At 37.3% G+C, this 27,925-nt stretch overlaps 1 protein-coding gene across 1 annotated transcript; it reads right to left on the bottom strand.

Annotated features, from left to right (window-relative positions):
• Positions 1-18,540: 18,540 nt before the first annotated feature.
• On the bottom strand, positions 18,541-23,103 carry LOC114618156 (olfactory receptor 7D4-like). Its single transcript, XM_028763821.1, has 2 exons — positions 22,970-23,103; positions 18,541-19,504 (listed from the first exon to the last, which is right to left on the bottom strand). The coding sequence occupies exons 1-2, from the start codon at positions 22,975-22,977 to the stop codon at positions 18,553-18,555; spliced, it is 960 nt and encodes a 319-aa protein (XP_028619654.1). The 5' UTR covers positions 22,978-23,103; the 3' UTR covers positions 18,541-18,552.
• Positions 23,104-27,925: the final 4,822 nt, after the last annotated feature.

The raw sequence follows: 27,925 nt of genomic DNA, 5'->3' as shown, positions 1-27,925 counted from the left end.
GAGGAGTATCTGGCTATAAAATTAACTCATAAAAGATAAAAGTCAGTAGCCCTCCTATATGACAATAGACTGTGAAAGAAGTCAGATAAACAAAACATTTCACAAAAGCCTCAAAACAACTTTAAATATCTTCAGAGTATATCTATCCAAACAGGTGAAAGACTTGTATGATTAAAACTTCAAGTCTTAGAAGAAAGAAATTGAAAAGGATATCAGAAGATGAAGAGATCTCCTATGCTCATAGATAGGTAGGATTAACACAGTAAAAAGGCCATTCTATGAAGCAATCTACAGATTTGATCAGTCCCCTTCACAATTCCAACAATTTATTACAGATCTTGAAAGGATATTTCCAAACTTAATATGAAAACAAAACAAAACAGTTTAGCTAAAACTATTCTGAACAATAAAAAACTTCTTGAGATTCCTCTATTCCCTATTTCAAGTTGTACTACAGAGCTATCTATAGTAATAAAAACCTCATGGTATTGGCCTAAGACAGACACATTGATCAATGGAATAAAATTGAAGTTCCAGACATAAATCCACACACCTATGAACATCTGAATTTTTAAATAAATAATCTAGAAATATACATTGGAAAAAAAGAAAGCATCCTCAATGAATGATGCTGATCAGTCTGGATGCTTGTGTGTAGAAAAATGCAAATAGATTCGTAATTATTACCCTACACATAGCTCAAGTCAAAGTGGATCAAAGACCTCAACATAAAACAGGATACACCAAATATGATAGAAGAGAAAGTGAGGGGTAGCCTTGAACACACGTGCACAGGAAACAACATTCTGAACAGATACAGATACCACAGACACTAAGATCAACAATTAATAAATGAGTCCTCATGAAACCAAAAAGATTCTGTAAGACAAAGATCACTATCGATCAGAAAAAACAGCAGCTTATAGAATGGGGAAAGATACTTACCAACTCCATGCTTGGTAGAGGACTAATATCAACAATATACAAAGAACTCAAGAAACTACATTAAAAATGAAGTAATTCAATTAAGAATGGTATACAAATCTAAACCGAATTTTCTATAGAGAAAACTAAAATGGCTGAGGAATATTTAAAAAAATATTCAACATCTTTTGCTATTAAAGAAATGCAAATCCGAATGACTTTGAGATTCTATTTTCTAACTGTCAGAATGGCTAAGATCAACAACATAAGTGACAGCTCATGCTGTTTAGGATATACTGTGAGAGAAACACTCCTCCATTGCTAGTAGGAATGAAAATTTGTACAGCCACTATGGAAATCAATACAGATCTTCTCAGAACTTTAGAAATCAATTTATCTCAATCCCATATACACCACTCTTGGGTATATAGTAAAATGATGCCATCTTTAAGTAATTTTATAACAATATCAACTGCCTTTATCTTGGTGGTATAGTTTATTATAATTAATTAATGATAAATGAAAAATTAACTTCATTCATGAGGAAAAACATCCAATCAAAAATAAAGTTCTTGAAGCCAAATCGCATTAAGAATATAGAATGTAATAATTCTGTATTACACATTAAAAAAAGGAAGATTGTAAGAGAAGGATGGCATGGGGGAGACTATCAAAACAAGGCCATTTAAATGCAGCAGCATTGACACATATGAACCCATAGAGACTATGGCAGCATGTCTATGGCCAGCGGGGGTTGGCATGATTTGCACCAGATGAGGTTTCAATTCTGAGAAAAGTGGACACGTGCCTCCATTCCTAAACTAGAAGCAATGTTCAACTGCCAATATCTCACAAATGAAAAATCAGTTCTCTACAACAGAGTCTCACTGGGGATTCAAACCACTCTTAAACCTATCCTCAGCAGTAGATGCCCAACACACAAACAAACAAACAAACAAACAAACAAACTCAATGACATCTTTGGAGGTTCTTTGTCCCATAAGGTTTTGACAGTACTTTTTTTCTCACATTTTTTTTCATATATGTTATTGTTTTGGGCTTTATGTTTCTTAAGGACAATGCCTGTGCATACCGACACGTGTGTCTCTGTGTCTTCAAAAATATTTTATGTTATTTCTTTGGTGGTTTTCCTTCTGTTTGTTTATTTTGTCCTATTCCAATTTGTTTGTTTTTTTATTTTATTATTATTCTTTAGATGTATGTTTGTTTATATTAAAAGAAAGTTTGTGGATTCTGATAGAAGGGAAAATGAGGGGACTCTCAAAGGAGTTGAGGAGGGGAAACCATAATATGAATATATTATATGAAAAATATCTATTAAAACTAAAACTTCTTGGGTTGAAGAGATGGTTCAGTGGTTAAGAGCACTGAATGCTCTTCCAGAGGCCCTGAGTTCAAGTCCTAGTAACTATATGGTGGCTCACAACCATCTGTAATGAGGGTCAATGGCCTTTTGTGGTGTGTCTAAAGAGAGTGAAATTGTACTCACATAAAAATAAATGAACAAATAAATAAATCAATAAATCAATAAATCTTTTGCCTTCACTCCCCACAACCAACCAACCAACCAACCAACCAACCAACCAACCAACCAACCCTAAAACTTCTTGTGTGTGGTTATTGTTAGTAAATATGATAAAATGGAAGGGATTTTAAAAATTAATTAATTAATTTACACTCTAAATGCTGATATCCTTTCTGGTCCCTTCCTTGCAGAATTCCTCTCCCACACTCTCTCTCCCTTTCTCTTTCTCTTCTGAGAGGGTTGGGCCCCCCTTATGTATCTCCCCAACCAGGCACATCCAGTCTCTTCTATATTAGGTACATCCTCCCCTGATGAGGCCAGGCAGGGAAACCATGAAGACTGAGCTGCCTGTCTGCTACATATGGGCTGAGGGTTGGGGAGGGGGCGTTGCTTGCCCAGATTGCAAGAATTTGACCTTTGGACTTTTAAACAAATTGGAGACTATTATAGACTATGGGGACTTTTAAAGTTGGAATGAGTGCATTTTGCATTATGTTATGGCTATAAGACTATGGGGGCCAGGGAGTATAATGTAGTTTGAATAAGACCCCCATAAATTCATGTTTGAATGCTTGGCAATTTTAATAGTTATGATAGTTTTTGCTTACAACTCTGGTCTATCAGAACTTTGAACAAATCTTTTTAAGCCTTCTGGTATTCAAATTTCTATTGAATGATCAGTTCTTCCGATTGACCTGCCTTTACATGTGACTTGGTCCTCTTTTCTTGAGCTTTCAATACCCTTTTAAATCTTGTGGGTTGTTTGTATATTAACTCAAATATCAAATAAGGATTTTCTTTTCTTGTGTTCTGTATGGCTCTTGTATTTGGATGGACATCTCTTTATCCATGTCTAGAAAATTCTCTTCTAAGATTTTACTGAAAGTATTTTCTATTCCTTCTGCATGGAATTCTTTTTTGTGTGACCATAATTTATAGAGTTCATATTTTAATGATGTTTCAAATCTCTCTTATTTATTTAATTTATCACTGATATTGACTGAAAATCTAGTTCTTTTACTTGTCTTCAAACTCTGATATTCTGTCTTTTACAAGATCGATTCTTTTTAAATTTAATTATTTTATTTATTTACATTCCAGATGTCTCCCTCCCAGTTCCCTTCCCACAGTTCTTCAACCAATTCCCCCTCTTTGCCTCTGAGAAGGTGATCCCCCACATTCCCTCACCCCAGATATCCCACTTCCCTGGGGCCTCATGTCTCTGCAGGATTAGGCACATACTCTCCAAATGAGGTCAGACAAGGCAATTCCCTGCTACATATGTGCTGGGGGGCCTTGGACTAGCCTGTGTATGCTCATTGGTTGGTGGGTGAGTCTCTGGGAGCTTCCAGGGGTCCTCATATGTTGAGACTGTTGGTCTTCCTATGGGATTGCCATCCTCATCAGCTCCTTCACTCCTTTTTTCTTTCTTTCTTTTTATTGGATATTTTATTTATTTACATGTCAGACATCATCCTCTTTCCCAATTTCTCCTCCCCAGAAGCCCCTATCCCATCCCACCCTCCTCCTCCTTTTCGATTTTATACCATTTTAATTACATGCAAGTATTAGAGTCAATTTTAGGTTCAGGGTCTAGTAATATAATAGATGCAAATAGTCAAGGAAGAAGCAAGACAAAAAACACAAATAGTCAAAGAACAAGCAAGGCATTAAACACAATTATGTGAATACTCCCATGATCACTGTTTCTAAGGGCTTATCAGGATGACCAAAAGAGCCCACTTCTCTGTTTTAGCCCAAAGTCATTTTCATGTCTGAAATTACTTTGTTCTAGCCTAATATTTAGATTCCTGCCTGAAATTACTTCTGTGTTCTAGCCTAATGTCAGATTCCTGCCTGAAGCCTACTTCCTTGTCCTTGGCCAATGTCATATTCCTCCCAAACAGCCCATTTCCTTGTCCTTGGTCTATGTGATATTCTTTCATCAAGCTTCAAGAATGGCATATATAGCTTGATCACGCTAGCTCTTCTTGGCCTGGGAATACTTTTATGCCTGTCCATTGTGTTAAAGCTTGTCTTTAACAACATCAACATGTTGGCAGCCAAAGTACATGGCTTGAACCTGAAAATGGACCCCCCAGACAGAGTTATTAAATTAACAGGCTTGCAAGCCAAGGATGGTAAAATTCTGCACAGAGCCTTACTAATCTAAGACAGAAGTGCATTGCTTTAGATAATGCATATTCCATGATGGGTAAGGAAGGCATTATTGTCAGAACAACCTAAGACAGGCTCAGTCCTGTTAATGAAATAAAAAACGGGGAGAGGCAGAGAGCCTTTGGGGCTGTTTGGCAAGAATCCTTCACTCCTCCTAACTCTTCTATAGGGGTCGTCAAACTCATTCTAATGGTTGACTGTAAGTATCTGCATCTGTCTCAGGCAGCTGTTGATAGGGCCTCTCAGAGGACAGCCATGCTCCTGTCTGTAAGCACAATATAGCAGTAGGAATAGTGTCAGGGTTTGTTGCTCCTCCCATGACATGGATCTCAAGTTCGCCTGGTCATTGTATAGCCTTTTCTTCAGTCTCTTCTCCATTTTTGTACCTGTATTTCTTTTAGACAGGAAAAATTCTGAGTCAGAAATTTTGACTGTGGGTTGGTAATCATATCACTCTACTTGATGCATATCTATCTACTGGAGATGGTCTCTTCAGATTCTTTCTCCCCATAGTTGGGCATTTTGGCTAAGTTCACCCCCATTGAATCCTAAGAGTCTGAGTGTCTGCTTTACTCCCCATCCCCAGAAGCTGCATATTTCCATTCATTCTTCTGATCCTCTGGGCTTCTCTCCTGTTTCTTCCTCATACCTGATCCTGTTGCCTTTTCTACTCCCCCTTTGCCACCCAGAATCTCCCTCCCTCTGCCTCCCCTGATTATTTTGTTCCCCATTCTAAGTGGTATTGAAGCATCCTTACTTGGACCCTCTTTGTTAAACTTTTTACAGTCTGGGTTGTATTCTGTGTATTTTATACTTTTGGCTAATATTCACTTATCAGTAAGCACATACCATGCATGTCCTTTTGGGTCTGGGTTACTACACTCAGGAGAATATTTTTTAGCTTCTTCCATTTGCCTGCAAAATTCATAATGCCTTTGTTTTTAGTAGGTGAATAGTATTCCATTGTGTAAATGAACCACATTTTCTGTATTCATTCTACCATTGAGAGACATCTGGGTTGTTACCAGCTTCTGGCTATTATGAATAAGGCTGTTATGAACATAGTAGAGCATGCATCCTTGTTGCACAGTGGAGCATCATTTGAGTATATGCCCAAGAGTGGTATAGCTGGGATTTCACGTGGAACTATATCGAAATGTCTGAGAAACTGCCAGATTGTTTTTTAGAGTGGTTGTACCAACTTGCAATTCCATCAGCAAAGGAGTAGTGTTCCTCTTTCTCCACATGTGTTGTCACTTGAGTTTTTGATGTTAGGCATTCTGTTTTGTTTAAGGTGGAATTTCAGGGTAATTTTGATTTGCATTTTCTTGATGACTAAGGATGCTGAATATTTCTTTAAGTGCTTCTTGGCCGTTCAAGATTCCTCTGTTGAGAAGTCTATGTACCACATTTTAAAAATTGAATTATTTAGTTTTCTGGAGGATAACTTCTTAAGTTCTTTGTATATATTGGATATTAGCCCTCTATTGGATGTAGGATTGGTGAAGATCTTTTCACAATCTGTAGGTTGCCATTCTGTTCTATTGACAGTGTCCTTTGCCTTACAGAAGGTTTTTAGCTTCACGAGGTTCCATTTATCAATTGTTGATCTTAGAGCCCGAGCCACTGGTGTTCTTTTCAGGAAAATTTCCCCTGTGCCAATGAGTTAGAACTTCTTTCCCACTTTCTCTTCTATTAGATTCAGTATATCTGGTTCTATGTTGAGGTCCTTGACCCACTAGTATTTGAGCTTTGTGCAAAGTGATAAATATGAATCTATCTTTATTCTTCTACACTCAGACCACCAGTTAGATCAACACCATTTATTGAAGGTGCTTTTTTTTTGTCACTATATGGTTTTGGATTCTTTGTCAAAGAACAATTGTCAATAGATGTGCAGGTTTATTTCTGGGTCTTTGATTCTATTCCATTGATCCACCTTTATGTATCTGTACCAATTCCATGCAGTCTTTATCACTATTGCTCTGTAGTACAGCTTGTGGGCAGGGATTGTAATTTTTTCAAAAGTTCTTTTATTGTTGAGACTTGTTTTGTCTATCTTGGGTTTTTTGTTTTTCCATATGAAATTGAGAATTGATTTTTCCATATCTTTGAAGAATTGTGTTTGGATTTTGATTTGGATTGCATTGAATCTGTAGATTGCTTAAGATGGCCATTTTCACTATTTTAATCCTACCTATCAATGAGTATGGGAGATCTTTCTATTTCTGAAGTCCTCTTCAATTTCTTCAGGAACATGAAATTCTTTTCATACAGATATTTCACTTACTTGGTTAGAGTTACACTAAAACATTCTATATTATTTGTAGCTATTGTGCAGTGTGTTATTTCCCTAATTCCTTTCTCAGATTGTTTATCATTTGTATAAAGGAAGAGTACTTAATTGTTTGAGTTAATTTTATACCCAGCCACGTTGCTGGAGTGGTTTTTCAGCTGTAGAAGTTCTCTGATGGAATTTTGGGGGTTGATTGTATATACTACCACATCATCTGCAAATATTGATACCCCAACTTTTTTCTTTCCAATTTACATTCCCTTGATCCCCTGTTGTTGTGTAATTTCTGTAGCTAGAACTTCAAGTTCTATATTGAATAAATAGGGATAAAGTGAATAGCTTTGTCTTGTTCCTTATGCTAGTGGGATTGCTTCTAGTCTGTCTTCATTTAATTTAATGTTTGTTGTAGGTTTGCTGTATATTGCTTTTATTAGGTCTAGGTATATGCCATGATTTCCTGATCTCTAAGACTTTCAACATTAAGGTATACTGTATTTTATCAAAGGTCTTTTCAACATCTAATGAGCCTTTTTTCTTTGTTTATATAGTGAATTACATTGATGAATTTTCATATATAGAACCATCCTTGCATCCTTGGAATGAAGCCTACTTACTGTGGTGAATGATGCTATTTATGTATACTTGGATTCCATTTGCAAGAATTTTGTTGAGTATTTTTGCATCTAAGTTCAGAAGTCAAAATTGTCTAAAGTTCTCTTTCTTTGTTAGGTCTTTGTGTGGTTTAGGTATCAGAGTAACTGTGGCTTCATAGAATGAATTACATAGTGTTCCTTCTGTTTCTATTTTGTGGAATAGTTTGAGGAATATTGGTATTAGCTTTTCATTGAAGGTCTGGTAAATTCCCTCAGCTTATGTTGTCATGTCTCCTTTTTCATTTCTCATTTTGTTAATTTGGATACTGTCTCTGTGCCTTTTAGTCATTTCGGTTAAGGGTTTATCTATCTTTTTTTATTTTCTCAAAGAACTAATTCTTGGTTTTATTGACTCTTTGTATTGTTCTATTTATTTATTTATTTATTTATTTATTTATTTTTTGGTCTGATAGAATACATGAGATTATTTAAATATTTTTTTTATTAGTTGAGGATTGTTTTGCATCCAATTATATGGCCAATTTTAGAGAAATTTCCTTGAGTTGCTGAGAAGAAAGTATATTCGCTTGTTTTGGGATGAAATGTTCTGTAGATATCTGTTAAGTCCTTTTGGTTTATAACTTCTGTTAGTTTCACCATGTCGCTGTTCAGTTTCTGTTTCAATGACCTGTCTGTTTGTTAAAGTGGAATGTTGAAGTCTCCTACTATTATGGTGTGGTATTCAATGTGCATTTTGAGAAAGTTTCTTTTTAAAATGTGGGTGCCCTTGTATTGTGGCATAGATGTTCAGAATTGAGACTTCATCTTGGTGTATTTTTCCTTTGTTCACTATGAAGTTTCCTTCCTCATATCTTTTGTTTACTTTTGATTTAAAGTCTATTTTATTGGATATTAGAATGGCTACTCTAGCTTGTTTATTGGTACCATTGGCTGGAAAACCTTTTTCCAGCCTTTTACTCTGAGGCAATGTCTGTCTCTGTCACTGAGGTGTGTTTCTTATATCTTCTTGTATTACAAGCTAATTATGTCCTCCCCACCCAAACCCGCACAAAACCAGCATACAAGAATGCATTTGCATGTCACTTCTGGAAACCTGCCCCAAGTTGGTTCTGATTGGTAAGTAACAATGCCAACAGCCAATAGGTGGAGAGGGCAGACAGAAGCTGGATTTTAGGATTCCTGGGCTTGGGACAGGGAGGAGGAAGAAAGAGAAAAGGAGATCTGCCATGCCTGGGAAGTGTGGAGGAGAGACGAAACACCATGCCAAAGAAGAATTCAGGACAGAGAGACATAGCCACCATGTGAAGGAACTGGCAAAGTGTGGCCCAGGGGACTGGCCATCTGGGTTCAGAGCAGCCAAGATAGTACATAGAATTAGTAAGCAATAACTTGAGGTTAACTGCTTTGATATTAGGCCGTGGCTTAACTATTATGATGTTTAAGGCAAATTGAAATATGAAGGTTGTGTATGTGTCTTTCATTGGGGAACATAAACCATTGAGGCAGTAGCAAACTTGCTGCCAGGATTTATTAATTAAATAATTATTCAAACAGATGGCATCCAATGTATCTGGTAAGAACTCAGTTTTAAAAGTTAAGTAGAGATTCCCGATTGTGTCTGTGGGAGATACCACATCATATATTGGATGCTGATACAAAGCATATACCACCTTCTGGAGACCTCTGCTCCAGCTTTCCAGGCTGTTGTCATCTAATTGGCACTGTAACTATGTTTTCAAAAGCCATTCCATCTTTCTATCAAGCCAGCTGATTTAGGATGGTGAGGAACGTAGTAAATCCACTGGATTTCAGGATCATGGGCCCACTTTTACACTTCTCTGTGAACTGAGTTCCTTCATCAGAGAAAAATAATATTAGTTTGTGGCCTAGAGACCATTCTTGTGATATTTTGGCAGAGAAAGTGACTGCTTTCTGCCCTTGTCAAACAAAATCCACCTGAGGCTAAATTGTAGAGTTACAGATTCAGAGCTTTGGCAGAGGACATTTTCAGACCATCTAGTATTGCCTGTGTTGCTTGGTTATTAAGTAGTCACATCTATGCAGAGCTATAATGAAAAGAAGCAAACTGAACAAAGAAAGATACAATCTGTACAGTTTGAGGAGAAAGAGGAGCACCAGGAAATACAACAAAGTCAAGTCCAGGGCTTCAAAGAAAGATCTGAGACATCCCATCTCAGTCAGTGAAGGAAACAATAGAAAATAGAAAGCTGGTGGAAACGTAATTGAATAAGGGGGTCATCCTTGTCAGGATGTGCTATTACTTGAGGCTTTGGTCTTAGCCATTCTGACCATTGTAAGATGGAGTCTCAGAGTTGTTTTGATTGCATTTCCCTGATGACTATGGACTTTGAACATTTCTTTAAGTGCTTCTTGGCCATTTCAAGATTCCTCTGTTCAGAATTATTTATTTAGCTCTGTACCCCATTTTAAAATTGGCTTATTTGGGTTGTTGGTGTTTAACTTCTTGAATATATATATATATAGTGTATTAGCCCTCTTTTAGATGTAGGGTTGGTTAAGACCCTTTCCCAATCTGTAGGCTGCTATTTTGTCTATCAACACTATTCTTTGCCTTACAGAAGCTTTTTAGTTTCTTGAGGTCCCACGTATCATTTGTTCATCTTAGAGCCTGAGCCATTGGTGTTCTGTTCAGGAAACTGTCTCCTGTAACACTATTCCATTGCTGGTGGCAGTACAAACTTGTACAATCACTTTGGAAATCAATTTGGTGGTTTCTCAGAAACTTGTAATATTTCTACCTCAAGACCAGCTATATCACTCTTAGGCATAGTCTCAAAAGTGTCTCCACCATCCCACAAAGACACTTGCTCAACTATGTTCATAGAAGCTGTATTCATAATAGCCTGAAACTGGAAACAATCTAGATTTCCCTCAACTGAAGAATGGATACAGGAAATGGGGTTTATCTACACAGTGAAATACCATTCAGCTATTAAAAAACAAAGCCATGATGAATTTGCAGGTAAATGGATGGATCTTGAGCATATCATCCTGAGTGAGGTAACCAAGTGCTGAAAGGACATGTATGGTACATACACACTTATAAATGGATATTACCCATAAAATACAGGCAACCTTGTGGGAAAAAATATGCATGCGGGAAGTGGGCCCACATGGCAACGTCCTGGGACCGCACTGTGGCAGTGGAGGCAGCCAGCGGCGGGGGGTGGGGGGGTGGCTGGCGGAAGAGTCCCGGGCTTTCCAGCAGGTGGGTCTCAGGCGAGTCCCACATACTGGAGAAAGTCTGAAGTTTCAAAAGCTGGAAGCATGTCGGTGGCAGGCCCCAGAAGACACGTGGACTGGGTTTCCAAAGAGAAGTTTATTGTTCATGGCATTGGATCTGGATGTGTGTGTGCCCCCCAAATGCCATGGGAAGGCTGGCTTAAATATGGAGGGAGAAGAGGGGAGGGAATAACTTTAATTAGCTACACCCCCTGCCTTTAGATAACTCATTAATATGTAAATCTCTCAAGGCAGAGGCCTGTTAGTCATGCCCTCTACCTGTGTCTTACGTGATTGACTGTGCAGGTTAAATGGAGATTAGACCACGTGTCAGGGCCCTGGGTTCTAGGGGCATGGCCGAATACCTGTTGTCTCGGGTCCCAGGCCCATGCCAACCCAAGAACCAAGATACCCTTCCATGGCCCAACACTACTTATGTTACAAACAGACCCAAAGAAGCTAAACAAAGAAGGCATAAGAGAAGATGCTTGGATTTTACATAGAAGGAGGCAGATGGAGGGAAAGAACTGGGTGAGAGGAATGATGGCAAAGGCAACAGGGAGGTTAAGGATTAGGTGTGGGGATAGGCAGGAAGGATGACCAGATAGCCATAAGAAGAAATGAAAATCTGCAACAGGATTGGGGGTGGGAAGGATGGCATCTCCAGGAAGAGACAGAGATCTCAGATAAGGGAGACAACCAAGAATCAATGGGGATGTCCTTAACTATGACTCACAGCATTGGGGATATGGAATGTGAAGAGGCCACCTCCTATAGCCAGACAGGAACCCCATTCAAGTGATAGGGGTACCAATCCACCCACAAAACTTTCAACCCAAAATTTATTCTGTCTACAAGAAATGCAGGGATGGGGGATGGAGCAGAGACTGAAGGAATGGCCAATCAATAACCTGCCCAACTTGAGACCCATTCCATGGGCAAGCGCCAATCCCTGATATTATTGATACTCTGCTTACAGACAGGAGTCTACCATGACTATCCTCTGAGAGGTTCTACCCAGAAATGGACTCAAAGAGATACAGACACCCACAGCCAAACAGCAGATAAAAATTTGAGACTCTTATCGAAAAACAGGTAGAAGTATTGCAGCCCATACAGGGATAGGAATTGCACGGAAAGACCAACAGAGTCAACTAACTTAGACTCTTGGGGCTCTCAAAGACTGAACCACCAATCAAAGAACATACACAGGATGGATCTAGGCCTCCCCACACATATGTAGCAGAAGTGCAGCTTGGTTTTTGTGTGGGTTCCAAACAACTGGATCAGGGTATCCCAAAAGCTGTTGCTGGTATGTGGGATATGTTCTTCTAGAATAACTGTCTTGTCTGGCCTCAATGAGAGAGGATGTACCTAACCTCACAGAGACTTGATATGTGATGGTGGGGGGGATACCCAGGGGACTCCCACATACTCAGAGGAAAAGGGGAGGGAAGATGGGGGAAGAATTGTGGAGGAGGGTGACTATGAGGAGGGCAGTGAGAGGAATGTAAAGTGAATAAGTAAAATAATAATAAAAAGGGGAGGGAGTCATGCTCCAGCCCCAGAAAGCAGCAGTATTTGGCAGTTTCAGCCACATGGTTCTGGCTTTAGAGTAAAAAAAAAAATGGTTATAGAATTTCTCTCTATGATTAAGGAAGGCCATTGAAGCTAGGCATGTGTCAAGTGTGTCTCTGAATGGAGGCTTAGAGAGGCTATTGCATAATACTGCCAAAGTGAGGCCTGGAGTGCCTTGGAAGTCCCAAGATGTCAGAGATTTTAGAATTAAGACACTTTCTGAAGAAACTTACACACTGGGTGTGGAACCAGCTTAAGAGAGAGAATTGTGTTATTGTTACCAATGCTCAAAGTAGTTGAAGACCTGAAGAGTGCTTTACCATCCAAGATGGAGTAGCAGAGTTTGTAGTTTTCCCTGCTTGTTTTTGGTTTTGCTTTGGTCCAGTATTTCCTTATCATGCTCCCTTTCCTCACTTTTGAAATAATAATGTATATTCTGTGCCATTGTTGTAATTATGTGATCTGATTTATTATTTTAATTTTTATAGGGGATTATAGTTTGCCAGAAGTATCAGAAGAAACTTTGCACTTTGAACTTTTAAACAGTGTGGAGATAGTAATAGACAATGAATGGAGAATTTTGAAGTTGGGCTGAATGTTGTTTTGAATGATGCTAAGGCTACAAGCCAGTGATGACTAGTGAATGCAATGTGGTGGGTTGAATCAAAATGGTCCCTATAGAATCTTAGAGACTGGCACTATTATAAAGTGTGGCCTTGTTGAAGTATGTGTAGCTTTGTTGGAAGAAGTGTGTTACTGGTGGTAGACTTTGAAGTTTCAAATGCTTAAGCCAAGCCCAGTGTCTCTCTCTCTTCCTGCGACCTGCCAATCCAGATGAATAACTCTCAGTTACTTTCCAGCACCATGCCTTCCTCCATGCCACATGCTTCTCACCATGAAGACAATGGATTTAAACTCTGAAATGTAAGGAGCCCCAAGGAAATGTTTTCCTTTATGAGTTGCTGTGGTCATGGTATCTCTTTACAGCAATAGAATCTCCAAATAAAACACTAACCAACAGCATTTTGCTTGAATTTGGGGCCTTCTCCAAAGGAGGGAATTCATAGTTGTAGCATAAAAATTTTCACAAACCTATGACTAGGAAAATCATGTACACTAAGTACAATTTATCATTGTTATTTGGCTAAATAGGCATGTTGTCAAACTGCCTTCTAACACTGATGGTTATTCCCATAGATTGGTACTGCTTTTATCCTTTATCAGAGAAGCTTCTTGTAGTGGCCTGTGGTTAATGCAAAGATGCAAAAACCTTTCACAGTTCTCATAATAGTTCATTCTGAGTTCTTAAATCTAAACAGTTTTTCAATTTTACCCACTCTAAGGCTCAGGTAATATTTTGAAAGAGAAGAATGTCTTAGTTACTTTTTAATTGATGTGAAAACAGCATGATGAAGGCAACTTACAGAAGAGTTTATTTAGAGCTTTAGAATTCTAAATCTTTTAGATAATTAGAATCCATGGTGGTAGAAGAAAACTATGGTATTAAGAACAGCTGAAAGGTTATATGTTGATTAGTAAGTAGGAGACTGAAAAGCAGACAGAAACCACCCCCCGCCACAGAAAGACAAAGAGACAGAGAGAAACAGAGAGACACAGAAAGACAGAGAGATAGAGAGATACAGAGACACAGAAAAATGGAGACCAGAGACACAAGGAGAGAGACAGAGAGAAGAGAGAGACACAGAGAAAGAGATACAAAGACAGAGAGAGACAGAGATGGAATGATAAGAGGCTTTTGAAATTCCAAGGCTCACCCCTGGTGACACATATTCATCTTCTTCAAACAAGCTCTAGTCTAATCATCTACAAACAGTTCTACCAACTGGGGACCAAATATCCAAACTTAGAGCCCGTGGGGCCATTCTCATTCAAATCACTGTATTCTACTTTCTGACCTCCATAGGCTTATGACCATACTATAATACAAAATCTATTTAGTATAACTTCAAAAATCCTCATAATTGGGCTGGAGAGATGGCTCAGTGGTTAAGAGCACCAACTGCTCTTCCAGAGGTTCTGAGTTCAATTCCCAGCAACCACATGGTGGCTCACAACCATCTGTAATGGGATCTGATGTCCTCTTCTGGTGTGTCTGAAGACAGCTCCAGTGTACTTGTATAAAATAAATAAATAAGCCGGGCAGTGGTGGCACATGCCTTTAATCCCAGCACTTGGGAGGCAGAGGCAGGTGGATTTCTGAGTTCGAGGCCAGCCTGGTCTACAGAGTGAGTTCCAGGACAGCCAAGGCTACACAGAGGAACCCTGTCTCAAAAAAACCTCCCCCCAAAAAATCCTCATAATCATTCAGACTTAACATTGTCTTCTGAGCTCCAAAGCAATGCCTTAACTGTAGAATCCCCTGAAAAATTAAAATAAAATTATACCCTTCTGACACACAATGCCATAGAATGTACATTACCATCCAACAGAGAGGACTGAGAGTATCGTGAGGAAATACTAGACTAAATCAAGACCAAAACCAACTCCTGTGGATCCATGTTATGCTGCCTTCCATGTACTTCTCTCTCTTGTGCCAGTTTCCACTCCATGTTTGTTGCTTTCCATAGCATATATCTCATGGCTTTGTCATCGTTAGCATCTTGGGAACTCTAACATAATTAAGGCTTCATTTTCACAGCTTTATACAATGGCCTCTGGCGATCTCCATGCAGTGACTCTTGCATGATCCTAGTGACTCTCTTTAACTGTGGAGGAAGATTCTACAGCCCGTTTACTCATGTATTCTTCATGACTCTAAGTGTAGAACCATGTGGAAAATTATGCCCAATTTGAATGCCTACTTAGGGTGAATCCTGACCAGTTAAATCCCATATGGAGAAGTATTCCCTTGTTGTTGGTTTTTAGGATAATACAATTCCTCAGATCTTTTCTTTTTACAAGTTTGAAGCTTAGCTATATGAGGTCTTGGCCTGTGGGTGACCCTCCCTTTTTCCTGTTTCACATAATTTCTCTTTACCTCTTTAGTAGGATCTAATATAGTAGATCTAGTATAATCTAGATCTAATATAATCTAGATCTAGTATAATCTAGATCTAGTATAATCTAGATCTAATACAGTAGGCTCTAGTATAAAATTCACTGGTTCTAGTTTTCTCCTTCAACTGTACATTTTGTATTTCTTTTTGATTTGTTAGTTATTTCACTGTAGATATGCATGACTGGTTAACTATATAACAAAGTCAATATTACAGTGTATTCAAATCTCCTTCACCAGAGAAAGTAGTTCATTATATTCAATTTACCATTAGGAAATTCTTAGGACAAAAATAGATTGCAGCCACCCTTTTTTTGTTTATTTGCAAAACCCCATAAGAGTGGTCTTTAGCCTACTTGCTAATATTGTTCCCCTCTGAATCCTTTTTGCTTTCAGTACTATTGTCTTTCAGACTCCTACTTGAATGTCCGACTAATCCCTCTTATTCAATCACCTTCCTATTCTACAGTCACAACATTTCCTTCATCATTCCTAAAAACAGCAAGGTGAAGTCTCTCACAGCAATAGCTTATTCCCTTGAATCAACTTCTCTTAGTCCTTTTCCTTGTGTTATGGTAAGACAGCATAATCAAGGCAACTTATCAGGAAAAATGTTAATTTTGGGCTTATACTTTCAGAGTTTTAGAATCTATTGTGGAATGAAGGCATGTCCATAGGAATATCTGAGAGCTTATATCTGCTCAGTAAGTAGGAGGCAGAAAGAAAAATGGGGGGAGAGAGAGAGAGAGAGAGAGAGAGAGAGAGAGAGAGAGAGAGAGACTAGGACACACATATTCCCAATTCTTCCCAAAACAGTTCTACCAATTGGTGACAAGTTATTAAAATCTATGAGCCTTTTATGGGGGAGGTCACAGCTGGTGACAAACTATTAAAATCAATGAGCCTATGGGTGGTCAGAACCATTAAAACCATCACATAGAATTTGGGAAATGTTTTTGAATATAACATAGCTATTTCATTCATATAGTCTCTGCAAGGAAGTTTCACAAAACCTGTCATCATTTCAAATTGAGGAGGGAGAAGGGCTCATGCCTCCCCAGTCTTCACTTAGGAACAATAGTCAGTCAATGAATTCTGGAGCATGTGGAAGTAATTTTCTTTAGGGATGTCACTGCTTGTAAGTTGTCTGTGTTTCAGTAAATAACTTTCTACTCATGCCATGTGAGCTACCAAAATTCAACCTTGGTGGTCCCCCAAAAGGGTAAGAAGGTAGAATATTATTACGTGTTGGGAGTTATCATTTCAGCTTCAGAAAGAAGATGATGAAAGATATAAAAAAAGGCTTTGGAGAATGGCCAAGATTCTTTAAATATATGAAATTGTCAAAGGATACAATTAAATCCATGAAAAATTACAAAAAAAGAAGTTATATTGCCCAGTGTGCCTGCTACAGATTTCAGTATATAAAACACAAATTATATACCGAAACTGTTTGAACTAACAAATCCAGTAAAGACATAAGTAAGATAAAGGTTAGTTTTTATGTATCAGTGGTTCTTTCTTACAGAAAAATTGAAACACCTTATAAAGAAATCAAAACAATTGAATATTTAATAATTATATGTTCATATTTTATGGTATACACTTTGAAATTATCAAAGTCAAAGAAAAATTTTATGTAAATAAGTAAACATTAATATGTTTTATTCACCATCACCCCAATTGTCAGCATCTAAGGACCCATATGGAGCCCACTTCCCAATGCCACAGAGGTAAGCAATGTTTGCTTCCCCAATTAGAGTCTACATTTTCTCTCTGTGGGATTTTGGAATCTCAGCATCCTGTGACACTCACCCATAGAACTTCATGTACTTGAGCACAACCTGTTTCCTTGATCAGAAGTCATATTTTCAGCCATCCAGCTCTCTAACCTTCAGTATCTCTGTTTGAGTAGAACTTGCTACTGTTTGAAGACCACATTTTAAACTTTCTGGAGCTCTCACACTCAGCATCTTAGGACTCTTACAGAGTATAGTTCTAGTGTTAGAAACCAGAGCTCTGACTTAGTTCAGAACCCCAAGCTTGATGTAACAGAGCCTGAAAGGAATTCTTCCTTGACTCTGGCACCTCAACTTTTCTTTAGACAACAACCTCTGCTATCTCAGGATCTTCCAGGTGCTTGTCTTTTCCTCAGGAGAGAGGCCATCACTCCTGAACCCCAACATCTCATGGACCTGCATGCAGTACCATCTATTCCTCAGGTTTAATACGCATGTTAACCAGGCAACCTACCTCTCTCCTAGGTACTAGCTCATATAGAATGTCTTCTAATAATGTCTGAAGGAAAATTTTCTCCTGATAAACTGCAACCACTTCAGATATCCTATACAAGAGTTAGTACTGAGTGTTACTGAGAGTGAACTTCAACCATTACCTATTTGATCACATCAGCTTAATTGGAATTACATCAAGTGGAGACCTAAATACCCACTCAACACAAACGGATTAGAAACTTATAACAAAAGCCATAAGCAATGAAGATGTGCAAGTTCTGATGTAAAAATAAAAAAACACAAAAAATCCGTGATTATATTCCTTGAAGATTATCAGTTACATAGTAATGATTTTCAATGAGAACAATTTAGGTGAAATTCAGACAAAGAATTCAAAAGAATAATTAAAATGTATACAAAGAATTCATAAAAGGTTAAACACTTCAGAGAATCCGAACATTAATCATTAATTCTTGTTCCTCTCTCTCTCTCTTGCTCTCACTCTTTGTATGCATGTATGTATGTATGTATGTTTGTATGTATGTATGTCAGCATAAATGTGGAGATCAGAGGACAACTTTCCTTTATGTAATTCCTGGGGAATGAACTCAGGTTGTTGAGCCTCCCTACTAGTTCTACATTTAAAGTCAATTAGAAATCTAACCCCCTTCCTGTACTCTAACTGACCAAGTTTAAACTATTGAAAACCTTCTGCAAAAAAATAGAAAAAGATGTACTACTATGAAAGTGGCAGAAGGCAACACACATGCAACAAAGTGATGATGTCTTGGGAACAAGAAATGAAATAGCAAGCATTTTCAAGTAGATAAATAGGATATTAAAAGCCACAGAATTTGTCTCAAGAACTGCAATGTTTACTTAGATTTTTGGGTGTTGATCCATCAAGGACAAGAATATACTCTAAGGAATCTTACCAGAGCCCCCTTCACATCTTTGTTCCTCAGGCTGTAGATGAATGGGTTGAGCATAGGAGTGACCACAGTATACATCACCGAGGCTATAGTGCTTCCTTGAGAAACATCTGTCCCAGCTGAACTGAGGTAAACCCCCAGTGCTGTACCATAAAACAAACAGACCACACACAGGTGAGACCCACAGGTGGAAAAGGCTCTGTACTTGCTTACTACAGAAGACATCTTCAGTAAGGAGGAGACAATCTGTGAATAAGAGAAGAGAATTCCAGTGACAGGAAACACACATAACAGGGCAGTAGCCACATATAATGCAATATTATTGATGAGAATATCAGAGCTTGTTAATCTGAGAATTTGAGCTAACTCACAGAAGAAATGTGGGATTTCAGTGCCCATGGAGAAGGTTAATGGTTTCATTAATAGACTATGAAACAGGGAGACTGATAAAATGATGATCCAGCACATTAGAACAAGGAGGCAACAGAAGTAAGAGTTCATGATGACTGTGTAGTTTAAGGGGTGACAAATGGCCACAAAGCGGTCAAAGGCCATTACAGTCAGTAGGAAGTTATCCATTCCTGCAAAAACCATAAAAAAATAGACTTGAGTGAGGCACTGAATGTAGGAGATATTTTTGTTCTTTGTCTGGATGTTCACCAGCATCTTTGGGACAGTGGTAGAAGTAAAACAGATGTCTACAAATGAGAGGTTGGAGAGGAAGAAGTACATGGGGTTGTGGAGATGTGAGTCAGAACTGACAGCCAGGATGATGAGCAGGTTCCCAAGCACTGTGACTAGATACATGAATAGGAACATCCCAAAGAGCATAGGCTGCAATTTAGGATCATCTGAGAGACCAAGTAGGAGGAATTGTGATACTTCTGTGTGATTTTCTTTTCCCATTCCAGAGGCTTCTCTCCTTGACAAACAAACAAATGTTTAGAAAACATTTATACTGACACCAGTCCCATATGACTTAACACTCTTACTTTTGGATGGATGTTCTTGACCCTTCATTATCCTTCCCATTACCTTGATGTCCTTAGACAAGAATAAACTCATTTCACTTTAAATGTTTATAATGTTTTGAGCCTCATATTTTATTTGGCATAAATTTCCTTCATTTTATATTTACTCAATTATTTAAATTTCCTCTTAATTTTTTGTATTCACTAGCCATAAAATGGTCATAAGACGTTTCATATATTCCTTAAGAGCCATGATACTTCCTCATTCCTAGAGTTTTATAACAAATGAATGATGTTTTTATAATCCAATCACATTTATTTTCTGAGTTTATACTAATTGATATAACTATTAACTAACAAAATCTTATTTCCTTTATAAGTATTAGACTATAAAGTCTATTCAGAGCTTTAAACGGGCTTTGTACAACAAGCATATCAATAAGATATATATTTTATTGCTATTATTATTACTATTATTATTCTGTTTTTAATAAGTACTTTATATATAAAACTTTTCCATAGGTCAGAATGGAGCTTGGTTTAGGAATTGGACTCTCAACTCAAATTTCTAGGAACAAAATTTTGGTTTGCCAAGTAATTATTTATATGACCCTGAGATAGTTATTTAAGGCCACTTAGCTACAAATAATTTTACACCTTGACGTTGCTTCATTGTAAGATTGAAATGAGCAATTAAATGATGTTAAAATTTATTTATTCTAGTGTGGCTCCTGACATATGCAATTGGCATCTCAAAAATCTAAGTTTTTCTTCTGAGTATCCAACAATTTTGTCTTATAGGTCTATTTAGCAGTATATTTAAACTTGAAATCCATCAAGTATGTATTATTATAAATACAATTATTTTTAATCAATTCAAACTCCATTATTTTGAATGAGCACCATATTTTTGACTAATGAACCTATGTTCCTTTAGCCAGAAAATACTTTTTGTGTTCTTACAAGATATGTAAAAATAATGTGGGGTGCATATCATGAGGACAAAATAATGCCACTCCATTAAAATAAAGTCAAAGGAGAATAAAATAAACATAAAAGCTGTATATATGAGAGTGTATGCTCACATAGTCATGATGGCAGTTTAAAAAAATTAATGGAATCAATGCATAAAATATGTATTTGACTAAATCAATCACAGTTTCTATAAAGCGAATTATCTTAAATTATTAAGAATAAATGTGATTATTGAAATTAAACATGTTTTATGATAAAATCATTATTATTGATGTCTATTGAAGTTTATGTAAGTTATAAAGATACATTCTGCAGTAAATTATTGCATGAAAGAATGTAGAAAAGGCTTATCTTAAATATAAATGTTTCAGCAGAGGTAATAATGGTGGATAATTTTTCATCAAGGTAAGGAATGAAGAAACATACATAGCAAAGACAGACAATAGAAATTCGTTCTATTAGACTATGATTAAAGTTAGGGATTTTAACTATTGGAAAGTAGATGTGAGAGTCAGGAAGAACATAGCATGTGAGGCAGTGTAAGGACATTCCTTCATTCTTCTTGAATGCCACCATTGCATTGGTAAATTCAAATTCACCTGTTCGTCTGAATTTGGGACAGTTTTATCTCATCTTTCCAAAGATATACATAAATCTTGGAATGTTATAAGTGATGGACAAATACAAATTTTGGATACATAATACATATCTGTACCCAAATATCAATTATATAATAAAAGGTAAAATTCAACTTTATATCTATTTCTAAATTTAGACACAAAACTGGATAGTATAAAATATATTCATGTAAAAATTTAAAATAAAAACATGATAAAAAGTTAATAGCAGTTTTAGAAGTATAAGCCCAGTTAACATAAGGATATAAGTCAATGTAGGTTGCCATAGCAATATGTCATGACCACAATGACAAGAGAAAAATGTGGTTGGAAAAAGGTAATAGCTGTTTTTTTTTCCCAGAATCTAAAGTTATGTTAGAAAACAAAATAACCAAGGCCAATTTTTAGTCCAATAAGTAGTAGTTGTTTCAAGGCCACAGTCTACAAGATGTTAAATCACTAGCATATCTGTGGTAAATCCATGAACATGTTACTCCAATTACCTCCAATTTCAATCATGTACTTTTTCCTGAACATTTAAAAATTATTTTAAAATAGATAAGATTATTTATATTAAAACTTTTATTGTGGTAAGTCCCATAAATAATTAATTGTAAGTAAACATTAGTTGTAATACAAAAGTGAAACAATAATTACAACTAAAACTAACAAGTAATAATATAATTCAAGTAATTCAGTAAAAAACATAGATAACATAATAGATAAATTAAGTGTGACAAAATTGAAAATACCTGAGTTGTTAATGAGTAAATAATTGGATGCAGCATATCTGGAAGGGAAGTACAATTCAAAGAAAACTTGAAGAAGAAGAGCAGACTGTAAGAGATTATTTTTTTAAAAAATTGGCAAAAGTTTTATTTTTAAATTATTTTAGTTTTTGAGATTATAACATAATTACATCGTTTCTTCAATCATTTTAATTCCTTGAAATTTTCCAATATAACTATCCTTGCTCTATTTTGTTAATTGTTGTTTTACACACACACACACACACACACACACACACACACACACTTCTAAATTCATAGATGTAATCTATTTATTCTATATAATGTTACTTGTATGTATATGTTTTCAGGGATGATCATTTGGTTTTAGATTACCAACTGAAGTGTTTATGCCCTGGGAAGACTATTTATCCTGCTTTTAGAATTCCTTAGGTTCCTGTAGCTTTTTATATATATAATATATTTTTATCATATTTTTCCTCTTCTACAACTCTTCAAAGATCCTACCCACTTCCTTACCCACCAGATCTCATGCTTATTCTCATTATTTCTTTTTCAAAATCTCTATCAAACAAACTAAATTCTAGAACTCCAAATGACTAGTCAAATCAGACAAACTGAAAACAGAAAATCATCAAGATCAAAACAAATAACAGAAAACTCTCAAACAAAGCAAAATGTGTGTGTGTGCGTGTGTGTGCACATGTGTGCATACACACACACACACACACACACACACACACACACACACCATATACGGACATGCATATGTGCTCACAGAATTGTTTCCCAACTCCCCCTTTGCAAAAATTACTCCTCTTGATAGGAGATGCCAGATTACAATGAGTGAGAGAGCAAAAAACCAAGTCTACTTCAAAAATACAGAGTTCTCCTTCAGAGACAAAGTGTTTCTGGTATCCCTTATTATTATTCTGGAGATATAGCCAATTCCTTTCTTCTTCTTCTTCTTCTTCTTCTTCTTCTTCTTCTTCTTCTTCTTCTTCTTCTTCTTCTTCTTCTTCTTCTGCTGCTGCTACTACTACTACTGCTATTACTACTGCTACCATTAATTTACCTTTGCATCCACTGTCTTGACCAGGATTTACAGATTCTCTCAGATATCTATCCTGGAGGCTTTCTATTTCCATAACCTGTTCCCAGAAAGTCTCCATGGATCATTATGGAGACTAGAATAATATAATTACAGGTGAGGGACAATGGTTGAGGTTTTTGTCATTTAAATAATTTAATTACCAGAGTTCCTCATTAAATAAATTGTTCTATTGCTTTTCCAGGTCCCAACACCTTTCATTCCCCAGAGGAAAAAAAAGAAGATTGCAGAGAGGAAAATTTTTGATCATTGCAGCCATGTGGATTAACAGAGAGAGCAATAGACTTATTTCTTCTAAGGGTAGTTAGCTTCAAAAGTTACAGAGAATCTTCTAAGGAAGTAATAACTTGTGTAACTATGTTTCCTTGATATTTGTGTGGAATTTTGGAGACTGAATGGATACTAGTCCACAATTTTATTTCAGAAAAGAAGTCCTTATTTTTTTTGTAATTTTATATTAATATAATTCAATTTAAGAGATAAAATTATGTGTGTTTAATGTGTACAGAATTATGTTAAATATAATACATGTGATGAATTGGTTAAATATAGAATATTAATATGTAAATTGCATAATGTAGTTACTAATTTTTGTGGTAAGATTCCTAATACCCACTTACATTTTCAAAATACTCATGAATCTTGTTATTATGGAATTGGAATTTTGTATCTTCTGATTAATACCCTTTCTTCCATTGGCCTAACCCCTGCTAACTAACTGCCATATCTTTGTATTTTTGTGAGATAAATTTGGTGAAACTGTTATCTGATGGTGAGTATCTCATTTCTTATTTTGCAAATGACCTTGAAAAGAGTCCTTATTGTTTGACTGGACAATTAACATTCTATAAGATAATTGTTCCTGCTTGTGAGTAAACACATAACTAGGTTTTCCTTCTGAGAGATCACTGATTTTGAAATTGAATGCTACTATAGGTTTGAGACAATGATTGAGACTTCTAGGTGCCATTTTGAGGGTTCTTGAATACAACATTTCAAAGGCTGACAGTGAGATGCCTCAGTTACTCTTATCTTTGTTTGTTTTTCATTGAAGGCTGGAATAGGTGAGATGTCACCATATTTTGGGCTGCCATTCTAAAGAACATGTTTGTGGACAGATTAAGAAGGAGTGTTAACGTACAGGAGATACATTAAAAAAAACAAAATCATGGATTACAGGGGATTTTGTTGGACTTTATAGACCCAACGCTTTTGAGCCAAAGCCAATGTCTCTCTCTCTCCCTGCCCCCTCACTAATAGTTTACTATTAGATGAATGAAATTTCCCAATTACATAATCCAAAATAGTAAATCTTTTTAATCCATATGCTTTTTTTGCAGTTTTCTATTTTTTATTGAAAATAGATTTTTTCATAAAATATATTATGATTATAGTTTACCTTTTCCCAACTTCTCTAAGATTCTCTGCACCTCCAATTCCATCTTGATTCTTACCCTTTTTGTCTCTCCTCAGAAAACAAACAGGTTTGTAAAGAATAATAATAATGATAATATAAAACTAAAAGGAACAAATCAGAGTAGGACAAAATAAATAAAAGAAAAAGAACCAAGATAAAGCACAAGAAACACATATAAATGCAGAGTCATACACGTTTACACAGACAAGATCATAACAAATACTGTCAAACTGGCTATCAGCCTGTACAAGAATGCAAATAGATCCATATTTATTACTGTGCACAGAAGTCAAGTCCAAGTGGATCAAAGACCTCAACATAAAACCCCATACACTAAATCTAAGAGAAGAAAAAGTGTGGAACAGCCTTGAATACATTGGCATAGGAGCCAACTTCCTAAATAGAATACTCATAGGTTAGGAACTAAGATAAAAAATGAAACTGCAAAGCTTCTGTAAGGCAAAGGATACCATCAATAGGACAAAATGGCAGCCTATAGAATGGGAAAATATCTTTACTAACCTTAATGGTCAAAATATATAAAGAGCTGTAGTTAGACACCAACAAACCAAATAACCCAATAGAAAAATCTGGTACAGAGCTAAATCAGACACTTCTCAACAGAGCTATCTCTAATGGTTGAGAAACATCTAAATACAAGCCCCCCATCCTCCACCCTCAGGGGGATAGCAGCCATATGCCTGCTGGGTCACTTGGGCTGAAGCTTGAGGGCTCCCCAGGAACTACAGGTGCATGGTTGAGAGTCAATTTTATTCACTATTAGAATGGCTACTCCAGCTTGTTTCTTAGGATCACTTGCTTAGAAAAATTTTTTCCATCCTTTTACTCTGAAGTAGTGTCTGTCCTTTTCACTGAAGTGCGTTTTATTTATGCAGCTAAATGCTGGTTCTTGTCTACATATCCAGTCTGTTAGCCTATGTCTTTTTATTGGAGAATTGAGTCCATCGATATTAAGAGATATTAAGGACCAGTGATTGTTGCTTCCTGTTTTTTTTTTGTTGTTGTTGTTAGAGGTAGAATTATGTGGCTATCTTCTTTTGGGTTTGTTGAAAGTAGATTACATTCTTGCTTTTCTAGGGTGTAGTTTCCCTCCTTCTGTCACAGTTTTCCATCTATTATCCTTTGTAGGGTTCGATTTATGGAAGGATGTTGTGTAAATTTGGTTCTGTCATGGAATATCTTGGTTTCTCCATCTATGCTAATTGAGAGTTTTGCTGGGTATAGTAGCTTGGGCTGGCATTTGTGTTCTCTTTGTGTCTTTATGACACCTTCTCACAATTTTCTGGCTTTTACAGTCTCTGGTGAGAAGTCTGGTATAGTTCTGATAAGTCTTCCTTTATATGTTACTTGACCTTTTCCCTTTAGTGTTTTTAATATTCTTTATTTAATGCATTTGGTATTTTGACTACTATGTGATGGTAGGAGTTTCTTTTCTGGTCCAGTCTATTTGGAGTTTTCTAGGCTTCTTGTATGTTCATGAGTATCTCTTTCTTTTCTGGTTAGTGAAGTTTTTTCTACGCTGTTTTGAAAATATTTACTGGCCCTTTTTGTTAGGAATCTTTGCTCTCTTCTACACCTACTATCCTTAGGTTTGGTCTTCTCATTGTGTTCTGGAATTCTTTGATGTTTTGAGTTAGGAGCTTTTTGCATTTTCATTTTCTTTGACTGTTGTGTCAATGTTTTCTATGGTATCTTCTGCACTTGAGATTCTCTCTTCTATCTCTTGTATTCTGTTTGTGATGCTTGCATTTATGATTCCTAATCTCTTTCTTAGGTTTTCTATCTCCAAGGTTGTGTCCCTTTGTGATTTCTTTATTGTTTCTATTTCCATTTTTAGTTCCTGGATGGTTTTGTTCAATTCCTTTTACCTGTTTGGTTGTGTTTCCTCTATTTCTTCAAGGGATTTATGTGTTTCCTCTTTAAGAACTTCTACCTGTTTACCTGTGTTCTCTTGTATTTCCTTAAGGGAGTTATTTATGTCCTTCTTAGAGTCTTCTATTTTTATCTTGAGATTGATTTTAATTCTGAATCTTGCTTTTCCAGTGTGATGGGGTATTCAGGACTTGCTGTATTGGGAGAACTGGGTTCTGATGATATCAAGTAGCCTTGGTTTCTGTTGCTTATGTTCTTGTGCTTGCCTCTGGCCATCTGGTTATCTGTAATGCTACCTACCTCTGCTGTCTCTGACTGGAGCCTGTTCTTCCTGTGATCCTGGTTGTATTAGAACTCCTCAGGGTCCAGCTGTCTTTGTGATCCTGTGATTCTCTGATCTTGTGATCCTGGGTGTTTCAGAGACTCCTGGGAGTCAAGCTACCTCTGGGAGCCTGAAATCCTTGTGTGACCAAGCTCCTGAGATTTTGTTGTGTCAGAGCTCCTGGGAGTCAAGCTTTTTCTGGATGTTGCAGGGGTGGGTGGGTAGCCAGAGCCCTAGATTTACTCTGGGCGCAGGTGCAAGCTGGAAGGAACCCATGCCTCTGGTGGGTGTTTGTGTTTCCCTGGTTCTTGTGAGGTGGGTGTCTCAGTTACCCTGGGTGTTGGGAAAGATGTTGTGGCTTCAATTGTGATGTTGAGTGTGTCAGAACTCCAGTGCTTCTGGGTGTGCCCGATCTCCTGGGAGTCAAGCTTCCTTTGTGATCTTGTAATCTTATGACCCTGTGATCCTGTGATCCTGTGCATTTCAGAGCACCTGGAAGTCAGGCTCCCTCTAGGTGTTGTAAGAGTGGATGAAGAGCCCCAGGTCTGCTCAGGGTGCAGGTTCAGACTGGAAGTAACCAGTGCCACTGGCTGGGTGGAAGTTCCTGTGTCCCTGAATTCTGGGGGACCCAGTTGCTCTGGGTGTTGGGGAAGATGTTGTGGCCTCTCCTGTGATCCTGGGCATTTTAGAGCAGCTGGGAGTTGGGCTCCCTCTGGGTGTTGTTTGGAGTGATTGCAGAGCCAATGCCCAAGTTTGCTCCAGGTGCAGGTTCAAACTATGATCCTGGGCATGTTAGAGCACCTGGGGTTGAAGCTTTCTCTCTGTCTCTCTCCTCCTCTGTCTGTCTCTGTCTGTCTCTGTCTCTCTGTCTCTCTGTCTCTCTGTCTCTGTCTCTCTCTCTCTCTCTCTCTCTCTCTCCTTATTTTATTATATGTGTTTTGTCTGTATACCATGTGTGTGCTTGGTCCCTGAAGAACCAGAAGCTGTTTGATTCTCCTAGTCTGGGATATTTCTCCTCACCGTAGACATAAAGAGAACTGATATTCAAATGAGTCATGCACATAAGAGAAGGTACTGTGGTGTCCTAAGTCCAAGGACTGGAGGCAGTCTCTGCCCTAGACCTCAAGGCTCAGCTGGAGTGAGTGGCAATAGACAGCCCAGCAGCAGCAGCAGTGGAAGGGGGGGAGGAACTTTTAGCTTTCTTGAGGAAGGTCCATATGACTTCAATAGTTACGGGAGTATTTTACATTCCCATGGTGATGTATAAATGTTCTCTTTTCTCTATATC

Source organism: Grammomys surdaster, unplaced genomic scaffold (genome assembly GCF_004785775.1).
Source record: "Grammomys surdaster isolate TR1022 unplaced genomic scaffold, NIH_TR_1.0 140, whole genome shotgun sequence".
Lineage (NCBI taxonomy): Eukaryota > Metazoa > Chordata > Mammalia > Rodentia > Muridae > Grammomys > Grammomys surdaster.
Note: the sequence above shows the minus strand (reverse complement) of the source record. Positions and strands in the feature narration are given on the sequence as shown.